The 22,162-nt window shown below is 25.7% G+C and overlaps 1 protein-coding gene across 4 annotated transcripts in view; it reads left to right on the plus strand.

Annotated features, from left to right (window-relative positions):
• The window catches only part of LOC112683854 (calcium/calmodulin-dependent protein kinase kinase 1), a 38,566-nt gene that overhangs the window by 2,780 nt on the left and 13,624 nt on the right, over positions 1 to 22,162 (plus strand). The window contains exons 1-3 of one of the 4 annotated variants that reach the window (XM_025555032.1): positions 8,502 to 8,599; positions 8,749 to 8,834; positions 17,980 to 18,073. In XM_025555032.1, the coding sequence (XP_025410817.1) occupies positions 8,804 to 8,834; positions 17,980 to 18,073 (125 nt within the window). In that variant the 5' untranslated portion in view covers positions 8,502 to 8,599; positions 8,749 to 8,803. Of the gene's footprint in view, positions 1 to 8,501; positions 8,600 to 8,748; positions 8,835 to 17,979; positions 18,074 to 19,362; positions 19,629 to 22,162 lie in introns of those variants that run through there. The other 3 variants (XM_025555030.1, XM_025555034.1, XM_025555033.1) reach the window with 3 other exon arrangements.

The raw sequence follows: 22,162 nt of genomic DNA on the forward strand, positions 1-22,162 counted from the left end.
TACCTATAATTATTAAATACTAACAAAAAAAAAAAAAATAATACCTTCTAATAACCTTTGTAAGATTACTATTGTTTAGTATATAATATGTTAAAATTAATTATAAGTGTAGATATATTAAATCGTATTACAGCTATGATATTATTGTTTGATGACAACATTTTTTCTTAAAATCTATTTAATGGTTTTTTGCTACAATATATTGTAGGTAACTAAATCAAATGACCTATACCCAGATACTTTTAGATTTATCAGAAGTTGTATTGTTGTAGTGGTGTACTTATTATTCAAGTTGAATTCAATAACGTAAATATGAAAAACTATCAGAAACAACAGGGGAATTGTCTTTTTTTATCTTTTGAAACGACACGGAGGTGTCGAGGTCGGCTCCATGACCTTTAGATAGCTGGTAGTTTAACTAACTCATATGTGTTGTGTGTATCGTGTACGTTTTTATCTGTTGGTCTGTTGCTTTGCGTGTATTACAAAAATTAAACCTTGAAATTATTTTAAAAATCGAAACCAACTAACACACTAGTTAATATAATATTATTTATACCATTGGTATTGCCTATTATTTAAATTCTTATTTACGAAATGATTTTGGTATAATTTATAAACATTTGAAAAAAGTAAAATAAATCAGTACCTAAATTTTAAATATTAGGTGGATTTCTTGAAACATAACTCAATTATATATTAATATAAAGTTGTAGAATGAATAATGGTTATTAATTTGTTATACAGTGTGATCACGATTTATAGTAACACTAAATATCTCAGGTGCATGACCTTGTATTGAACTGGCGTTTTCGGGAGGTGATAGGGAGTACCTAAATACATATTTTTGGATAAATTTCAAATTATTAACACTTTTGGTGTGCGCATGCGCAATACAACTTACATTTTTTTAAATAGAAACACTATTTTTTTTCTACATATTCGGATAGATTATTTTTTTTTGAGCATTTTTTGTATTTACAGTTTTTTTCTATTTTCAAAACTGACCAAGTTAGAGTAAGTCAAAATTTGGATTTATGCATAATTCGTATTTAATGAAATTTTTATTTATAACCACTGGAAATAATAAAATAAGTGCCAAATAAATGTTTAATTTACTTTATTTGTTTACAAATAATAATTTAATAATACTGTTGGTCAATATCTAGAGTATGTGATAATATTTGTTTAGTAAACTCCTATAATACGATTACAATTTTAACTATTTTTGTAGTGGAATTTTGTTTTATTTTACAATAGCTCAAAATACGATAAGATAATCAGATAATGTAACTATTAAGGTATTTAGTTTGATGAAAAATATAATTTTACTTTTATTCTGTAACTAGACCTGTACTGAAGTGTGAGCGTTACCTGTGTATATCTAGTTATTAAGTACTCTTATAAATAATACATTTTTAAATATGAATAACACTGAAAAAGTTGAGTTGGTTTTAATTTATGGTGAATGTCGGCGTAATATACACCTAGCCGCTGCGACATATGCCGAACGATACCCAGAAAGATACCATCCACCATTTAATTATGTTTTACGACTTTTACAAGGGTTAAATCAGGAAGGAAGATTTCCTGGCAGACAAATGAATCAACAAAGACATAAAGCAAATATGTTTGATGACGATACAGAACTACAGGTACTAGCATACATAAGAACTAATCCACGTTCGTCATTAGGCACGTTGCTCGCGAAATTGGAGTTTCATATGGTTATGTCCAAAAAATTCTAAAAAAACACAAAATGCACCCATATAAAATAGATTTTGTCCAACATTTGCGTGCAGGAGATTCTATTCGCCATTAGTAATGTTTCTATGGTAAAAACTGATGTATTTATTAAACATACATAATTATGCCAGTATTAATAGTATTGTAGTGTATATTACATTTTTTACTTATTAATTAATCTTATAATATAATACATAAATTAAGAAAGGTTTTTTTTTGTTTGTTAATCATTTAATAATATATTAATTTTTCTCAGCAGATTAAATTGGCTATAAGTATCATAATAAGTAAATACATTTGGAAAAAATAATTTTGAAGATTTATAAATGTCTAGGAATTAAGTACCTCACTTATACATAAATATAACGAAGAATGAAAAGAATGAAATTAATATTAAAAAATGGCAAAAAAATAATATCATAACAATTAAAATAATTTTTAATTTGATGGCACTTATTTGTAAAGAAAAAAATATTATTTAAATCTCAAATTTTTAAAACAAAGTGTATTGTAATATTATATTAAATTTTTAACTTGTTACTATTAAATATGTATTAATAAAATGTTTAGCACTGTTTAGCTTTAATTAATTTTCTAAATTTAAGATACCTAACGTAATTACTCATTAATGTCCGATAAAATATAAATAATAGGAAACAACGTTTTCATGCTATGTGGTTTTAAAAATGTTTACGCTTCTCCTGAAATGTTGTCAAGTATCCTTAGGAAAGCGCCACCCCCGGTCGAGAACTATTAGTTTAGAAAATAAAACCAAATATTTTCAGAGAATTATATTATTTAATATTATAATAATTTATAATATTCTATTTTTGACAAGTTTTTGGCTTATACAGTAAAATATTAACTATGTACTTTTTTTATTATAATTTACTATGGAATTATATAAAATGATAATCTAAATCACTGTCTATCTTAGAAAAAATTCATAATTTCTTAATTTATTTAAATAACATTAAAATATAAGTGAACTGAAATATATAACCGTTTATTTTTCATATCAACATAGATAATATTCATTAAAAATGGGTGAACTATACTTATTTTATAGATATAGAGATTAATTCCATATTGGTATATTGAATATTATTAATTATTTTTTTCAAGTTAAGAAAATATTGAGACTATTAACTTCAACTTTAAAAACCTGTATAGTTATATCGAATCTGATGAAAAGTTGTATAAACTTATTTTTATTATAATTGGAGTATGTATTTATAAATACCCAAAGTCTTTTGTTTTGTATTTTGGCTTTATAATAATTATATGGGAAAAAATATTTTCACTTGCACTGTCTTAATCTATTAATTGAAGTTGCTTTTTTAACACAATTAAGTCTTAAACTAATTTTAATTTTTTTTAATAAAAGTTATGTGTCTTGCATGACTATATTATACTATACTATGCTTAAGTACAATGTGAGACTTATGGAAAACTTTTTTGTTATTATTTTTATGTGATGTTAATTAGCCAGCAATAATAAACGTTTCCTACGTTGATAATCTTTAAGGTATTTTAATAATTTATCATCAGTTTATTTGTTTATCATAAAAATATCACTAATAAATAAACATTTATAATATTTTGTAGAAGTTATTTATACAATGTGTATGAAAAGTGAAAATTGTATTCAGTCTCCTTGACTTCATAGTTAACTATTTAGTAATATTTCATGGTATATTTTACAATAAGTATGATAGAAGTTAACGAAATTCAGATCATTTTAAGGTAGTTATCATTCAAATGCTATGCATCAAAAATTAAATAAAAATGTTGTATGCACAAAAATTGTTATATGGTATCTGCTGTGTACTTTCGTTAAATTTATTAATTTTTATTTTTATTATATAATATATATAAGAGCAAAGACTTGGGAAATTCAAAAAACCGATGAGAAAAGACTCCTAGTTTTTGAAAAAAAAATTCTGAGAAGAATTTTCGGACCTGTGAACGACAATGTTACTAATGACTAAGGAAAAACTAGGAATTAGACTCATTATACCAAAAACCAAACATCGTGGAAGCAATAAGAACTAAGAGACTAAAATGGGCAAGACACGATTGGAGAAACTAAAACCCACTACTCCGTACAGTACTGGAAAAAAGACCCATTGGAAGACCGAGAATGAGATGGGAAGATATAGTAAAAAATGATGTGGCAGAGCTAGAAGGAGGAAATGATTGGAAGATGTGAGCAGCTGACCGAGATGGATGGAAGCCTGGATGTATGTTAAGATGGTCTTAGAGGTCGCTAACATCCAAAAAAAAAAAAAATTAATATATAAAAGTTGGTCCTTATTGTTAGAAAAGTATGTTATGAGTTATGACGTAAATCACGTAAATGAATCGTGTCTTGGCTTGTAAATAAATTGATGATGGTCTGGATCATATATTGATATGACCACGTGAATGTCTAATGAGTAGAAGCCATTGACCAAAAGAATAGATAATTAAAAAATTGATATTTTTCATATTATTTTTATTCAGAACACGTTTTATTTTCTTTATTAAACTGTCTCCTGTGTATAATCATAATTATTAATAACTCGTTAATTTCTTATGAAATTTCTAGCACAATATTTCAGTAGTTTAAATAAGAATAAATTTACATGTACACATATTGATTAATTTACCATGATAAACATGACTTGTAGTGGGATAAATGAGTTCCTCGCTAATAAATGTTAAAAACAAAAAATAAAAATACAAACAAAATATAAATTTATTTCATAATTATAATAAGATAATAATATTAATATTAATTCCTATAAAAGATGAACTTTATAAATAAAACTATAACCATAGTTTACAAATTGAGATTTTTTTATTAAGTAATTTAATAAAAAAATTTTATGACAAAGAAAATTTATTTAGGGTTTTGAAAAATATTTTTTTTTGAGATTTAAAGGTATATTAATTAAACATCGTTGGATTTAGTTAATCTATGTTTATCAAAATCTATTTTTGTGTACCAAATGTTAATGTCACACATATGATTTAATTTCACGTGTGTTAAAAACTTGCTTACTTTTTAATTTATTTATATATTATTAATATATTTACTTGTATAATTTTACTCGCGAATTGCTTGTATAGGGATCTGTAGGGATTTGGAATTACTTAAATTTTATTCAGTTTTTTGTGGTGGAACCAATTAAATCTTTTTTTATTTAAACATATTCGAACCATTAGATTTTTTTGAACTTCTAAAGTTCTCACTAAATTATTTGCACTCTCCTCAGTCTTTTAAACCATGCTGTAAAATATATCTATATTATATTTGATAAATGATATGCATTATTTCAACAAGTAAATTGTATTTTATTTGTACATCTTAAAAATAATTGATCTTAAACGCATAATTAAATGATTAATATTTTAATTCCACCGTAGATGACAATCTAAAATCAAACCCAAATACTTAACTCTATTTACTCTTTCTATTTTCTGAAAGTCATGATAAATATAACTAATTCTATTGCATGAATGAATTTTTGTTTAATTTTTTGGTTTAATGGATATATGTCTGACAATAAATACGAAAAAACAGTTATATTTATATTCAGTGACAGTTTTTTGCCATTAAACTCAATATATACTTTATTGATCTCAAGTTCTCTTTTTTGTACACTTTCACACGAGTGGCTAGAAAAAAGGAGACGTATCATCTGCATATATGACTATTAATCCATCCACATTTAAATCACATAATATGTATTACCACATTATATGATTTTGTAAAAAATAAACAAAACAGGCCCTAACACATTACCTTGAGGTCCATAAACCAAAACGAATTAGTTTTTTATTGCTGAGTACACCCAGTGACGGTGCTAGAGTTTGCGAGACCCTGGGCAAAATTAATGTTGGGTCTTATAATTTATATTAATAAAATATTTTAAGTTCAGTTAAATCAGAACCATTGGGCCTTAATTATAATTTAAGGTGCGGGGCCCTGGGCAACTGCCCCTATTGCCCACCCCTTCGTACCATCCCTGAGTACACCTTTTACAATTACCATTTGTTTCCTGCTATCCTAAGAAATTTTAAACGATTGGAGATTTTAATTTATTTTACTATAATTTGGTAATATTTTTATTAGTTCGTTGTCATCAATAGTATTAAACGTTTTTGCTATATTTAAAAAAATCGCAATTATTTTCTCATTGCCATCCATTTTTTAATTTTATAATTTTGAAAATTCATCTCATTGATTTTTGTTTAGATTTTTAAATAGCATTAATTATTTTCCTCTAGAAAATACCATCACACTCATTTATATAAGTTGTATTATACACAGCAGATCAATTTTCTTTTTTTAAAATATCACTCACCAGACAGTAGGTAGTCTATATTTTTAAAATTTAGAGAGTTACTATTGCAGACAAAATTGACTTTCTATACAGCTATAACAGTGGACAAATTGTCAATTATCTCTGAATAATATTTGCTTTAATTTATTTTAATTTAGATTCTAAGATTCTAATAAAATTATGGTCTTAATAAGAGTAAACACCTTAATACGGCCTCATAGTATCTACATATATTTATCTTCATAAATATATACTCACGTAGGTTACCCCAGCTCCCTAATTTTTAATTTTGCAATTTTTTTTTTTGCGTCAATATTTTTTGCGTGCATAGGGGGATATACCCCCATCATGAGCTTTTTTTTTCTTAGTCTTAAAGTTTAAAAACGTATTTAAGAAATACGACGGTAGTCACGGTTAAATGGACTGGTGTTAATGAACATAAATCGAAACATTCCATTATTTACAGCCGTGGTTCTCAACCGGTGTGTCGCGACACACTAGCATGTCACGTAATACTGTGGAGTGAGTCGCCAAAATATTATTCATTAAAACTATAAGCTTTCAAAGTATGAACGTATATTATAACGGAACTATGATGAAATAATAAAAGCCACATATAAAAAAAAATTATAATGATATTCTTATTGATTCTTATTTATTAGAAATATCATCAATTATAACGTTAAAATCTCAAAGTGATTCATTTCGGATTCCTCTATAAATCAAATACACAGGAATAATAAGAATTTAAAATTTTGTTTTTTTTGTTCCTCATACATGTCTGAATCAGCATATTCGATATTGGAAATAACAAAAAGCAAAAAAGATTTTAAGAGTAAATTACGCGAAACTTTGTCAACCATTTACCCACGAATCAAAAACCTATATAGGCCTGGATTTTTATTAACTAATACTGTTTTTCATAATAATTTCTTTGAACTTTTAAAATTTTTATTAAGAAAATTGAAACTTTTTTTTTAAGTTTTAATTTTTTAAATAAGATTCCATTAATTATTTCAAATGTGTCGCCATTTTTATAGATATAAATTAGGATGTCGTCATGCAGAAAAGATTGAGAACCACTGATCTACAGTACAAATAATTAACGAATTTAGTGTAAAAGCCAGAACGATGAATTTCGTCCTCGATTACATTTTTTTTTTTTTTGTATAATAATAAAGAATAAAGATTGAAAATAATACATTTTTATTTATGACACCCCCACCCCCACCATACCAAATTCCTGCATACGCCACAATTAAATTTTAGAAAATAACTTTAACTGTGTATTATTGTAAATTTTCTTATAAATCGTAAACAGGATAAAATTGTAATAAGTGTTTTAGAATGATACAAAAAAACATGCCTATAAAAAATAAACATAAACAATAAAGGTACCTACCATCTGCATTTTTATATTATTATTATAAGATACGTTCTAATGTTGTAAATGAAATGGCTTTCTATGTATAATGTACACATATATTTCATTTGTTAATAGTTTTTTTTTTTTTTTTTTATTAATAGATTTTCTTAATGTTTTACCATAGAACTGAGTGTAAATATTTTTATTGACGAGAAAAAAAGCAATATTAGAGTATTATATTTTTAATCCAAACATTTTTTTTCTTCTTAAATTGTATTTATTAAAAATATATATCTATAAATTATAACAACAAGTGTGTTTATTTATACCATCTGAATTTTTACTTACAAATATTTTATCTTTAGGATTTTTACATTTTATGAAATTTGAAGTGGTGTGAATTTTGCTATATTTTAATGTGATTCAAAGTGTATAATATAATATTAATTATCTCAATTATACATTACATGTTTGCATGAATGAGTAATAGTATAAAGAACGCACATTATACTGATGTAGTATGTGAAGGATATTATTTTTATAAAACAGATTATATGTATTCACTGACGAACAGATGAAATCATTAGAAGACAAGTGAATATTGATAAATGTAAAATATGTTATATATTATACATAAAGTCATAAAGTGTATATACATAAAAATTTAGATATTTATGTAATCAGTAATAAAATGAAAAACAAGCTTATTATGTGTACTAATATGTATTATTATAATTTATGATAATTAAATAACTCCAATACAAATGTGTGAGTGCAAAATTCACCACATAACAAAACACATTTTAACCCAATTTATGATCAGTGGCCTCAAAACTGATTAATCTATGAGCATATATTAATATTACGAAAATTAAAGCTGCCGTTTTATGCGTGAATGTACACATAATTTATAACATAAATAATTTTTAAATAACAACCAAACACACTACATCAGATAACTTATGATTATTGCCTATTTATATACGCGCATAAACTCTTATACGTACATAATAAATTCATACGTTTTAATTTAAGTTTATATAATACCTGGTTAAAGTTCATTATTCACAATACAGTCGTTTTCATTTACCTATTGACTGTAATATTACCACTCATACTTACTTGTAATTGCGGAGAACGCACCTGGACGATAGGTGTACGTATAAAATTTATCAAAAACCCAAATCATACTGTTTTGACTAGAGAATAATGATTATAAACTATGGGTTTTTTTTTTTTTTAATTATAATCATCAAGCAATTATTGTTTTAATGTAAATTATATTTTATTTATTTTTTTTTATAGTGACGGGATCACACGTGCTTGAAATATTACTATAACATTTCGACAACGGTGCTGCATGCAACACAACTCAATGACTACGGTACAAGGTATGATACAGTATAAATTATAATTTATATATACATAAATTATACATTTATTAAATATACGTTATATATTATATATCAGTATATTTTGTATTCCCCTCGAATAAAACCAACACCAGATAATTTACAGTAGGTAAGTACGTGTAATTTCATCAATGTCATTATAATATGATATTATATGACATGGTATGGTGCTATTTTCTTGTATGATCATAACAACACTCTTTAAATGAGCTGGTACATTACCACAAAATTTGCGGAATCTTTTAGATTTTCATAACCATTCATATATATAAAGGATTCCGCAAGATTTCAAATGCTGTGTTGCTGTAACATTCGTTTATAAATGCCTGTTAACACAAACATACAATGTAGAAATCAAGGGCGTATTTGAGTGGGTTTGTCTCGTATTGTCTCGTATTTTTTTTTAATATAATACATTGATTTATTTAAAAAATGTAATGTATAAATAATTAAGAATATAAATTACTAGTCTATTATTATAATATGATAATACATTCAATAATATAATATGTCAATTTGGTCACGGGTATCAATTTTTATTTATCTTCTTATATCATAATATTTTTGGTTGTAGAACGAATAATGGTATTATCTTTCACAAATATTTCTACGATTATAGACATTTACAACTATAACCGAGGTATTTATCAGATAATATAAAGTAATTTAAAATAACACTTTTTTTTTACCACATATTCGTATTTACTAGTTAGTCATTTTTTGGTGCATTTATGCATGTTGTATATTTTTGTATTTATTAGAGCTATATAAGTCCTTAATAATTTTACTCGTCTAATTTTTTCTTACAACATAATATCTGGTACTTTTTGTTGTGCATAGGTATTTAGTCATTTTTTTTGTGCATAAATGCATGCATATTTATGTATTTTATAGAGCTAGAAGCCCCTAACCCAAATAATAATCATAATAACTGACAATATTTGATTCCATATTCTTTAACTTGCAAATATTAGCCAAAAATATACTATTGTAAATTGAAAACATGGTTAAGATTAAGAATAAGCGAGCATAGACTAACAGGTTTGGTTTTGCTGCATGTGCTTAAAAATATTATTGTATCTATTGATGAAAAACATCAACAAATTTGCCAAAATGAAAAAAAGAAATTTGGAATTTGTTATTTGACTACTTACCAACCTTATGTTTTCTACTTAGATATTTTTTAAATTAAGTTACCTATCTTAATTGTTTTTTAAAGTTTTTAAAAAATAATTAATAGCTACTATTACTCTATGATTATTTGTTGTTTTTTTCATACAGGATTCAGACTGAAGGTATAATTTTAATATAAGAACTATTTGTGTTGTTATTATTAATACTTAATTTATATGTAGTAGATAATAGTAGATAACAGTCACAATTTTTATACACACATCATACATATTCTTCACAAAGGCTTATAATAGGTAGGTACTATAATTTTAAATCAATTTTTATTTGGTAGTAAAATGTTATAAGAAAATACATTATTTAATTAACAATGATAAATAATATTAAAGAAGCAGTATAAATTAAACATGGTTTATACATTATAGGTGTATTATATAATCTAAAAGATTTGAAGATAATGAAAAATTAAAATACACTATATAATATTTACTATTAAATCATTGAGTATGTAGAAATTTCAATGGGGGGGTCCGGACCCGAACCCTCCCCTTGGGTACGCCACTGTAATGAACTTTAAATTATTTTTAAGTTTCTATTGAAAAAAAATTAGTTTCGCCCCCTGCCCATGGCCTCAACTCAAATACGCCCTTGGTAGAAATACATACGTATAGATGTTTTGATTCATATAAGTACTAGTAATTTATATTTTGTGGTGATAATTATTTAAAACAATTAAATAAAAATGTTTATTTAATTATTTTATTTTATTGCATTTGATATTGAAATATATAATACTTTATTTGTTTACTGAAATAACATATTCTAGCCATAGAATTAAAAATACATTAACTGATCAGAAACTAACCAATATCACATTTCAAATAATAATTAAAAAATAGTTATTAAATAATTAAAAAAAAAAATTAATATTAATAATAAAATAAATAATAATAGTAGTGTTATATACACGGAAGTAATGTGCAAGCTGTTCCCGTGATTTCGTCGGTTCAAAAAAAGTAAAAAAGTAGTGTTATATAAGTACAATAAAAATCTCGTATAAATACCCGTTAAACTAAGTTCGCGTAAACTAATTACATGTGTAAATCAAAAACATATGACTGCACATTTCAAAATTATGAACAATTTGAGTTTAGGTTATAACGATTGTGCAAAGCTGCATTTGAAATCATGCGGAATCTTTTATATTTATAAATGTTTATAAAGATCTACACAATTCCGCAGATTTTGTGGAATTGTAGTGTAGCCTAATGTTCATCGTAAACTATACTGATTATTTATGGAAAAAAATTGTAAATGAACAATATTATGTACCATTTGCAAAATTCAATATTTTAATGTTATAGCATAAAAAGCTTTTAACGGGTGTGCAGAGCCCGGTTAAGGAGGGGGGGGGCTAAGTGGGCTATAGTCCAGAGCCCCCCAAAAAATAATATGGGATTGCAGCTTTTATACAGTTATAGATGTATAATTAGAAAAATATAATTTTAACAATATTTAATTAAAGATACAATCATATTAATCATTTGAAATAATTGTTTGCAATAACCTGCATGTTATTAAATTAGATAGGTACTGTGTTACTTATTTCGTTTTATTTTATCGCTTCAGATAAGAGGTAATAAACTTTAAATTATAGTCGTTTAATAGCTATATCCATATTAGTATATCACTATGAAGACGTTGGCAAAAGAAAACAAAGACATTGCGAAAATCAAACTATTTTATGTGGGAAAAAAAAGTTTGAAGTCGATACTTTCTTTGTTAAATAGATAAATTGATTTCTGAACTTGACAGAAGATTAAATTCTTATAATCTTTTTCTTTCTCAATTCAAATTTTTAGTTAACTTTAAAACTGACAATGATCCAGACATTGATTAATTAAATAACTGTATTCAGTTTTACCATAATGATCTCGATGATAACTTAAAAATAGAAATATCACATTTTTATCATTATATCAAAACATTTTCTCCAGATATTAACAATTGTGGTGTTGTAGCAAAACTTCTATACGAACAACAACTTATTGATGTTTTTCCAAATGTATATATTGCACTGAGATTATACTTGACAATACCGTTGACAAATTGTGAAGCAGAACATTCATTCTCAAAGTTGGCTCTAATTAAAAATCGACTAAGATCTACACAGTTTAAAGATAGGTTGAACGCATTAACAATTATGTCAATTTAAAATGACATATGTAAAAAAACATTCATTTGATGACGTTTTAGATACTTTTGCATCAATTAAAACAAGAAAAAAATATTTTAAATAATCATTTGTTTGTATTTTTGTGTTGTTACCATATATTTTATATTTTAACATTTAACTAAATTGTATTTTTTAATAAATTAACTGTAAAATGTAAATTTGCTGTCTAAGAAAAAATATTTTTCTTAATTAACTAATAAATATCAATTGGCATATTATTATAAAAATAGTTTTTTTGTAAAATTAGTAAAAAGTAGTAAAAATAAATTAGCCCAGGGCCACTAATTTCATTAATCCGGCTCTGCGAGTGTGTATTTCATGTGAATAAACAAGGAACCTCTCTTTAGTTAAGTAGGTTACGTATAAACATGTACACGTACGTGTAGTACAACGTATTTATACATATAAAGTGAGACGTGAGTATATGCAAAGTGTATGTCACTCGGAAAACAACTTTCAGTTGGAAGTATACATAATCAATTTTCTTTACTTATACGATATACGCCCACTCGGCGAAGATTCTCTCGACCTCTCGTGTTCTATACATCTTCTACAACATTATTACGGTTTCGTCAGAATGATCGGTACAACTTGTATAATGTACACAATAATTTACTATACAGCATACTTAATAACATAATATAACTATTTTATAAATATTATATGTTATTGATGGTGGTAACTATTAAAACCTTGTACGAGGCATAATTTTAATTTGAAATATATTACTTTACCTATACACTTATATGGTGGTGTACAAACATTTACGTTAACTATGAGTATTTGTTTATAAACACACTTAAACTTTGGACGTCAGACAGAGAAGTTTTAAGAATTCATATATTAAACAAATAATTGCAATTCTGCCAACGCTCATTCGAGTAATATACAGTTAATTAAATTTAAAAATGTTCCATTGTTGCATAATGTTTCATTATTATTCTGTGATCAATGATAATTATATACTGACATGCACTATATCAATTAACTCTTTAATTTTAATTAGTTCTGATGACAGTGTCTGGTCTATTTGCGGAAGTAGTTTGTTTAATGACTTAACTGTTTAGATTTTCTCAAATTCAGTTATTTTAAGTGTGTAAAAATATTGAAAACTTACACTAACATAGTTTGATGTACGAGTACATAAGGGCTAAATAGTTTATTTTATTATTCTACATGCGTTCTTAGGATTTTTTAATAGGGAGGGGGATATGAAAATATATTAAAGAGTAAGCTGTAGAAGGCAAGCCCCCCACGTCCCCTTTTTATAAAAAACAACATATAATATATTACAGCATATTATTATATGTAACGTGTAGAAAATTATAAATAGTCAAAAAAATATTTATTGATTATATTTATTTATTTCATTATTATATGGGCTTATAACTAAAAAAAAGGGTTATTATAAGTGCAATAATATGCTCTTATAAACGTATAGGGTCAGGTGGGGTAATTGTAAATTATTCTAACAAAGTATTTTTTAAGGTGTGTTTATGACTGTTTTCTTATACATAAATTAATTTTATTAGTGAATATCAATACTAGTGGACGAAATAAATATATTTCCAATTCAATTTTGGTCAATTTAAAATCCCAAACCTATAAAAATTGCAGTTTACATTTACCCCAGGCATTTACCATTACCCCTTGATTCTGTGGTAAATGTAAATGAACATATTAAAGCCATAAGACAATCATCAAATTGTGTATGGGGCAAATTAAAATGAATATTTTTAAAAATAAAATAGTATTTTTTTAAATTTTATCCACCAAAATTTAAAATTCGGTATGATTGTGAACAGAACACTTAAAGATGCAACCTCTTAACTGCTGTAATCAATATATTTTGTGAAAAAATATATTAAACAGTAAGTTTAACCTAACCTAACCTAACCTAACCTCCAGCCATCTGCGACATAAACCATATTCTGTTCAAATGCCCTGTCCTGCACACAGAGCGCCTACAACTTTTTTCTATTCTCCACTCTCTAAATATTCCTCTCAACTCTCACCACATACTTACTTCTCAATCCCCCCTGCTATCCTTGCAACAATTGCTTTTATCGTTAATTCTGGGCTGCTTATATAAATTATTCCGTTGTATATAAATAATCTAATTAAATATTTGGCGAAAATAATTGTTACACAAAGTTTCAATAAAAAAAAAAAAAAAAAAAAAAAAAGTGAAATAATCTATGGTTGTTACTGAGTAGAGTTTATGTCCATAGAAAATGATCTCTCGACGTCCACTAAAGTAATTGGTGGAAACTTAAAATACACAAGATTAACTGTTAAGAAATTTTCGGGAATTCCAGTTATATGTTCATTGTTCATATTTTTACCCAATAACACATTTGAAATATTCTTTAAAATTTTTTAGTCAACACTTTTGAGCAGATCGTTGTTTAGTTTATTGAAAATAGTTTTTGTAGATGATCCATTAAAGGTTTTAAATGTTTTTTCCATAATTTCAGATAAATGTATAGCTTCAGCTAATGGTAGTCCTTGTTTTTGTTGTTTAGTAGTAAAAACTGTTAAAGTTGTGAAATTAGATTTTATACAAATAATATATTTTTTAACGCTAACTTTGAAAGCATGTTTTTTAACTTCTTTGTTAGTTACAGTATCACCGGCATCTAGTTATTCAATAATTCCATATATTATTTAATTATTTTTACAATAGTAATTTGAAGCGTTGTTCTATGTACTCCAACGTGTAATAGTAGGTTAGGTAACAAATTTAAACAGGCATTTCATCTTTAAATAATTGAACAAAATTATGCACATAACGGGATTATTATTTTGAAAATAAAAATTAGCTTGTTATCATTACTAAATTTCCCTCTAACTTCTTCTGCTACTCAGAGCCTATGAGTCGTACACGTAATATGAATCATTTTAGAATAAAGAGCTTTTATCGTGGAAGTTTAATTTATTAAATCTTTCACAAAAAAAAAAAAAAATTAAATTAATAGTATAAAACAGTTAAAATATAAGTACATTTTTGAAGTGTTATTTCAACAGTAGAAATCTCAATAAAATTTTCTTGCAATAAATTGTGGATAATTATGTAGTTACTTGTATTTTGATTTCATTTTTATTTTTTATATTTAATTTGAGTGAACTTAATGAATCATTTTTAAAAACATAAAAGACAAATTAGCAGTACATAGTTTTGATTTATTTTATTGACTTTAATAAGATATCTATGAGTATTATTATCTTTCATTAGACTCTGAACAGAAAAACGTATTATACAATAAATAATACATTTTAATGATTCATTATTATAATATTTTTGTTTTTTTCTAAAACCGCAGATGACCTTAATAAAATGTTTTATCACTGTTTATTAATAAAAAGTATGACGAATAACGTTGATAAATAAATAAAATATGACGTGCAATGAAATTGAATTGATTATATTATATTCTTAATAACTCACTTTTTTGTGAACTTTGAAACTAATATAATATTTTCTCTATTCCGTTTTGCTTTCATCATGTAGATCATGTGTTAATAACCTTTTTAAAATCTATGCCCCCTTTCATAAAATTTTATGAAGTGACATCCCCCTAACCAGTTTAAGGTTAAAGTATTACGATTGTACTAATCATTCAATAATTAATATTTCATTAAATTTTAATGAATTTATTTGTAGAGAAAAAATATTATTTAAATTTAAAATTTTTAAAACAAAGTGTTTTATAATATTATATTACATTTTAAACTTGTTTCTATTAAATATATATTAATTAAATGATTGACACTGTTTAGCTTTAATTAATTTTTTAATGTTTAGCAACAACTGTGATAGTGCGCATAAATAAATGATAGTGTGCGTAAATAGAAAATAACGTAATTACTCAACAATGCCTGATAAAATATAAATAATTGGAAATATTGTTTTCATTTTATATGGTTTTAAAAAATGCGCGCCCCAGAATGAGAACCATTGGCGTATGCATGGTAATTTGTTACTCCACTGCGGTAACCTATTTGAAAAAACATTGACTTGTATAAATATAATTATCGTCATCAGTGGAAGCATTTAGACATATTAAAACATAATAACCAACAATTTGTCCGTTACTCATTTATACATATTATTGTATTACATAAATCAGAATTATTTTACGGGTGCTAGCTGTTTAGTTTTTGCTGGGGGTGATGTTGTCAACATCATGTTTATGTATGTCGATGACTATAAAAAGAAGCAATAATTATTTTTAATGGCTATACGTTTTGTACCATAAAATAATGCTATTTATTATGCCCGCGTCATGCCTAAAAACACCTTGCCCCTAGCGTTCAAACGAATACAACGGGTCAGTGTTCACCTAAGGGGTACGAGAAGAGAGGGGAGATACTGTAATTATAGTTGTGCATACATGATTACGGAATGGAACGCTGACACAATCATGCACTATACGCTCGATGGACGAAAATGATCTACCACAGTGTTTCCCAAACTTTTTATCTTTGCCGCCCACTTCCAAAAAAAAAAAAATTCGACAGACACTCCCTTAAAAAAATATTTTTACAAAAGTATGCAATGAAAAATTAAATTTATTGTTTATAAATATATATAATGTATAGGTACAAATGAAAAAAAATATCTTAATGAGATGGATGTGGTTGGTGTTTTCTAAAAGTTCGTTGATATTAGGTTCGATTTTCGTAAGCAGCATTTTTAAGTCCCCGCGATTAGTTATTTTTAACCGTTGTCTTTTTTTAGTAAGTAGATTTTTTACTACACTAAATCCACGTTCAACCAAGTAGGATGATAGAAGTGGGATCAAAAATGTTTGCACAACAGCCCACAATCCAGAATAAAGTAGAGATATCTGCTTTTGTAGCCAGAATACTTGGTAACCTTCCTTGAACTTTAATTTTAATTCCTCATTTGTAGTTACTTCTATCAATTCTTCTTCTAATTTTGCAGAATCTGTGGTTTCTGTATTTGAGAATGGATCTAAAACCCATTTGGGTATGTCCATTTTAAGAATATCGCCCTCTTTTTGTAATGAAATGCCCCCTCAATTAAGCTTGTAACTTCCATTGCCCCTCTGGATAGCTCTAGCACTCCCAAGGTGGCGATATCGCTCACTTTGGGAAACACTGATCTACCATAATGTATTTAATTTTTTTATAATATATATATTACGAGTATGTACAATGTACATATTATATGATGGCATATTGGGCGTCAATCATCCGACGTCTATACTATACACATGCTATAGACTATAGTCTTCAACTGTTTGTATTATGCTAATTGCTAATCATAAAACACACAAAACGTTAAATAAACTCATTTAATTATTATATATAGTCATATAGCTACTTATACTCATGCAAATTACAATAACATTTTGTTTATCAATTAGTTAATATATTAATTTACAATTAGTTATTGTACATATTATTGAATTATAATTATATAGGATAACTTCCATTAACAATGATTTGACATCCAACTATTAGTGTATGAGTGTACCTATGAAATAGTATTTTTTTATCAATCTTTGCAGTAGATAAATTTTGTTTAAAGATTTTTCATACATAATGTAATTATTTATTAATAATATTTAAATCACATAATGTCATAGATATAATATATTTATAAACATTTATTGGTATATTTTTCATTTAATTCCATTATATTAAAACAAATTTATTGAAAAAAGGTCGATATCCACAATGACTGCTATGTTCAATAATTATTAAATACATTCTTCTTTTATGTTTTAGCAACTTCGATAACGGGTTGGAAGCCATCCACAGTTGATGTGGTCGCCAGCTGTAGGTTAACGAGTAGTATTACTGCCTCTACAGATACAATCAGGTACATATAATATACTATTAACTATATGTTAGGTATACTTAGAATACGTGTTTATGACTAGATTTCAATGTCGTTTATTTTATTTATTTTTTGTAAAACATCGTTGTATGTAAAATTATTTAATACACAACATTTTATTATACGTAAACACTTATTTGGGGTCATCAGGTAAACGAGAAGTGGTTCTAATGAGTTATACATATTTTATTGACAAGTCTAATTCATCAAAAACCAGTATTACGTGTATTATTAATTCTTCATTAAAACGAGTGTACGAGAAAGTTATTATGCATATACGCTATAATTATTTATTTCGTGTGGTTTTAACCATTTCTATTATACAGTAATGAAAAAAAAAAAAAATATTAACAGTGTATGTCGTAAGTCCAATAATCAATGAATAAAAATTATCGTTAACAACACTATCGACCTTGAATCTGAAACTCATTCAGTATATAGATTCAAATATACATGAATACAATACACTAGGCTAGTAACTAATATATTATAGTAATTTTAAATGTGTATACATGTTTTTTTATTATTTTCTATTTTCTACTATATAATCGTGTGCTTATAAATATTGTTTGTTGAACCCATAAAACGTTTATAATACATAATTTTTTTTACTTTCATTTAATGTTTAACAAACAAATCTACTAGCTGCTATGCAAATTACTAGCTATTGTGTAAATAAATTTCCTATTTTTACAAAAATTATTCAACTAAACATATAAACTATACCTAATTTAATAACAATATTTTTTTAACTATAGTTATTTATAAAATTAAAATTAAAAACCGTTATTTTTTAAACAATGAAATAGTGTTGAAAAATATGTGTATAGGGTTAACATTATAGCCTACACCCTATAAGATCTCAATACATATTATTATAAAAATATATGAAAATAAAACATAATGATTAATTTCCGCAAACTACCTCCGCTGTCACAAATAATGATTATTTTTTATTAATAAATGTGTCTGTTTATCCTTTTTTCTACGTGGCTCACCCGAGAGTGTACTCACTATACGTTTCCCGTGTATCTACACTACCATTGTTATGTTGACATGCGCATAAAGGTTTGTAAGGGTAGTGACTACTATGCAGCCCATCGTTAAGGCAGCGCACACAGTACTGTTTCGACATCAGATACACAACGTTGTATCGGACCAATGCTATAATAAGGTCCTAATACTTTTAAGTCGATTTATAAATTAATTTATGAGAAATTATATAATTATTGAATTTTAATTGCCTCTCTTAATTTACTTGTTCATCTAATATATTATATTATTTCTATATGAACGGTATAGCATAATAGTGAACGGTGTTTTTGTAAGCAATCAATAAACATAATTTAAAAGAACAATAGATTAAACCGCAAAATTCTTCTGAATCACTCCAAAATAATTAATACCTAAGTCGTTTGGTAACTAAACAATCGTATGCAACCACTGTCATTAGTATGTGATCATTGCACATGTGCATTTTACTTCCAACAGTCAAAACGGGCATTATAGCGTCACGCCTCATCAGCGCCCAAATAACGTAAGTTAAAAGTAGCCTAAATAGTCTTATATTTACTTCAGTACATAGGTATATTTATTACAAAAATATAATATTTGGTTATTATTTTCTTTCATTATTTAACAATAAGTATTTTATTTAAATTAATACTAAAAAATAGAAACGCATTTAAAACGTATTTTATATCTGATACTATATAAAAAATTATCAAATAATGATGATCAGCATATCTAATAATCTAAGATAGTATGTGAGACCATAATTTAACATGTCTTGCATGCAGTGCCGCAACTACACGCTATGGGGCTGGTATGCAAATTTAAATTTGGGGCCTAAATATTTTTTCAAAAAAGTATTTACCTAATATAAATAAAATATGTTAACGGTGTTTATATTATGGAAGGTAGTCTAGTGGATCTTCAATTTTAAATGACTTGCATTAATGTAGACCTGCATTATTTTCTGCTATTTCTATTCTAAGAATTAATATTACCATAGGATTATAAATATTTTAGTAATATAATAGTATTTATAATCAATAATATTGCATTTGATTATTGAAAACTAGTTAGTAGTTGATTATGTTATTTGATTATAAATATTTAATAATATGATAAATCTGTTTTTTACATTTATCAATTTACTTCAATTAAAATGTCTATAATAATACATCGTGTGGGGCTTATAACAGTTTGGGGGCCGATGTGCAATGCACACCTTGCACACCCGGTAGTTGCGGCACTGTTTGCATGTTATATATGCAAAGTATAGTTTAAGGATAAAATGAAAAGTTAGCGTATCTACATTAAATAATGGCCTGTCTTGGTGTAAAACTATATTATCCATAAATAGTTTTGTTTACAACTTTCTAAGTCTATTAAACATTTTGATATTCATCTAGTAAACTAATCGAAGACATATTTGAATTATTTAACAATCAAAATTTATTTCAAAAATAATAAATATTCCTTATTAATACATTATAAATTTTGATTATTAAATTGATCATTCGATTTTACAATTTAGTTTTTAGGTAAATTTATTACCGCCACCTGAGGATTTGCTTAACAGCATTTCCAGGTAGCAGATATATTGGAAATAATAAACAAAAAAATAATGTAAACTTATTAAAATCAATTTTTTAATTTCGTAATTAATAGTGGTTTTGAAATATGCATAAAAGCGGTAATAATTCAAACATTATATTCTTTATAATATTTGGAGAATTTACTAAATGTAACAAATTAACGATAAATATTCTAAGCAAACGTGTTATTTATTTAAACATTATTAATTTAATAGTATTTATAAAATGTATTCAATTTTGCTTGTATAGTAAAAATCGATGAGTTACATAGATTTATATTCTTGAGCATTATAAAATTAAATATAATATTAGTTATGTATATATTTGTAGGCATATAATATTATAACTTCATTTTCTTATATGGGTGATTATCTAAATATTTAGCGGTTAGATACGCTCAAAACGTAATTTGGTAAATTTGGGTACTTAAATGTAATCGAGTCAAAAAAATAATATTTGAGATATAGTTATAAATGACTAGCGATAGCCACAGATGCTATAATGCTCTAGACCTTAGACAAACAAAAAAACAACTACATTAAAATGTAGTTAAAAAATATACACATATTAATTTAATCACTATATTGTTTATTATAACTATGACGTAAGTATCTAATACAAATATATAATAATATATATTATAAATAAGTATATATTATTATATATTACTTACGTATGACCCCAGTGTAATGATATTGTTATATATTCTTTAAATAACGACAATATATAAATAAACAATATAAAAAACAATATATAAACTATTTGTCTATGACTTATAATTTGTTTATTATTATTATAATAAATGTATTTTCAATCAATTTTAGTTAATGAATTTCTAATTCACATTCAATGGTATATACATCGATTAATCACATATATGAAATATATACTCAAAGTGAAATTATGTAAATATTGTATAGTTACAAATCGATGTGCAAAATTAAACTGCTACCTACATAAATTATTTAAATTTCAGGTCACACTATTAGGTTATTACATATTATAGTTAATAGCACAATATAAAATATTATTACAAATTACAATTTCACTGTGCCCATTTTACAATGCATGTTTCATCTTTAAAGCATTTTGATGAACATATTTTTATTGAACTTAAGTTTCAATTAAAATAAAACATGATAATAAACGATTAGTAAAAAATAATTAAGCCGTAAAACCTCAATAACAACAAATAGTTATGTTTATTTAAATTAAAAAATCGTAATATTTTATGTGAAGTGTATACTTAAGTTTTTATTGTAAAATATACTATTACAGTAAACACTTATATAATATAATATTATGTAATTTATTGTTACTAAATGAATAATTGTAATTTATTGTCATAACTGCAGGCATGGGCGCCCGCAAGGGCGGCCAAAGGAGCCATTACCCCTACTGGGAACTTTTGTTTCAAAACTATTGTTAATTTAATACTACACATATTGATTATAACAATTTTATTGAG

Source organism: Sipha flava, unplaced genomic scaffold, assembly GCF_003268045.1.
Source record: "Sipha flava isolate LNK unplaced genomic scaffold, YSA_version1 236_pilon_pilon, whole genome shotgun sequence".
In the NCBI taxonomy this organism is placed as follows: Eukaryota; Metazoa; Arthropoda; class Insecta; order Hemiptera; family Aphididae; genus Sipha; species Sipha flava.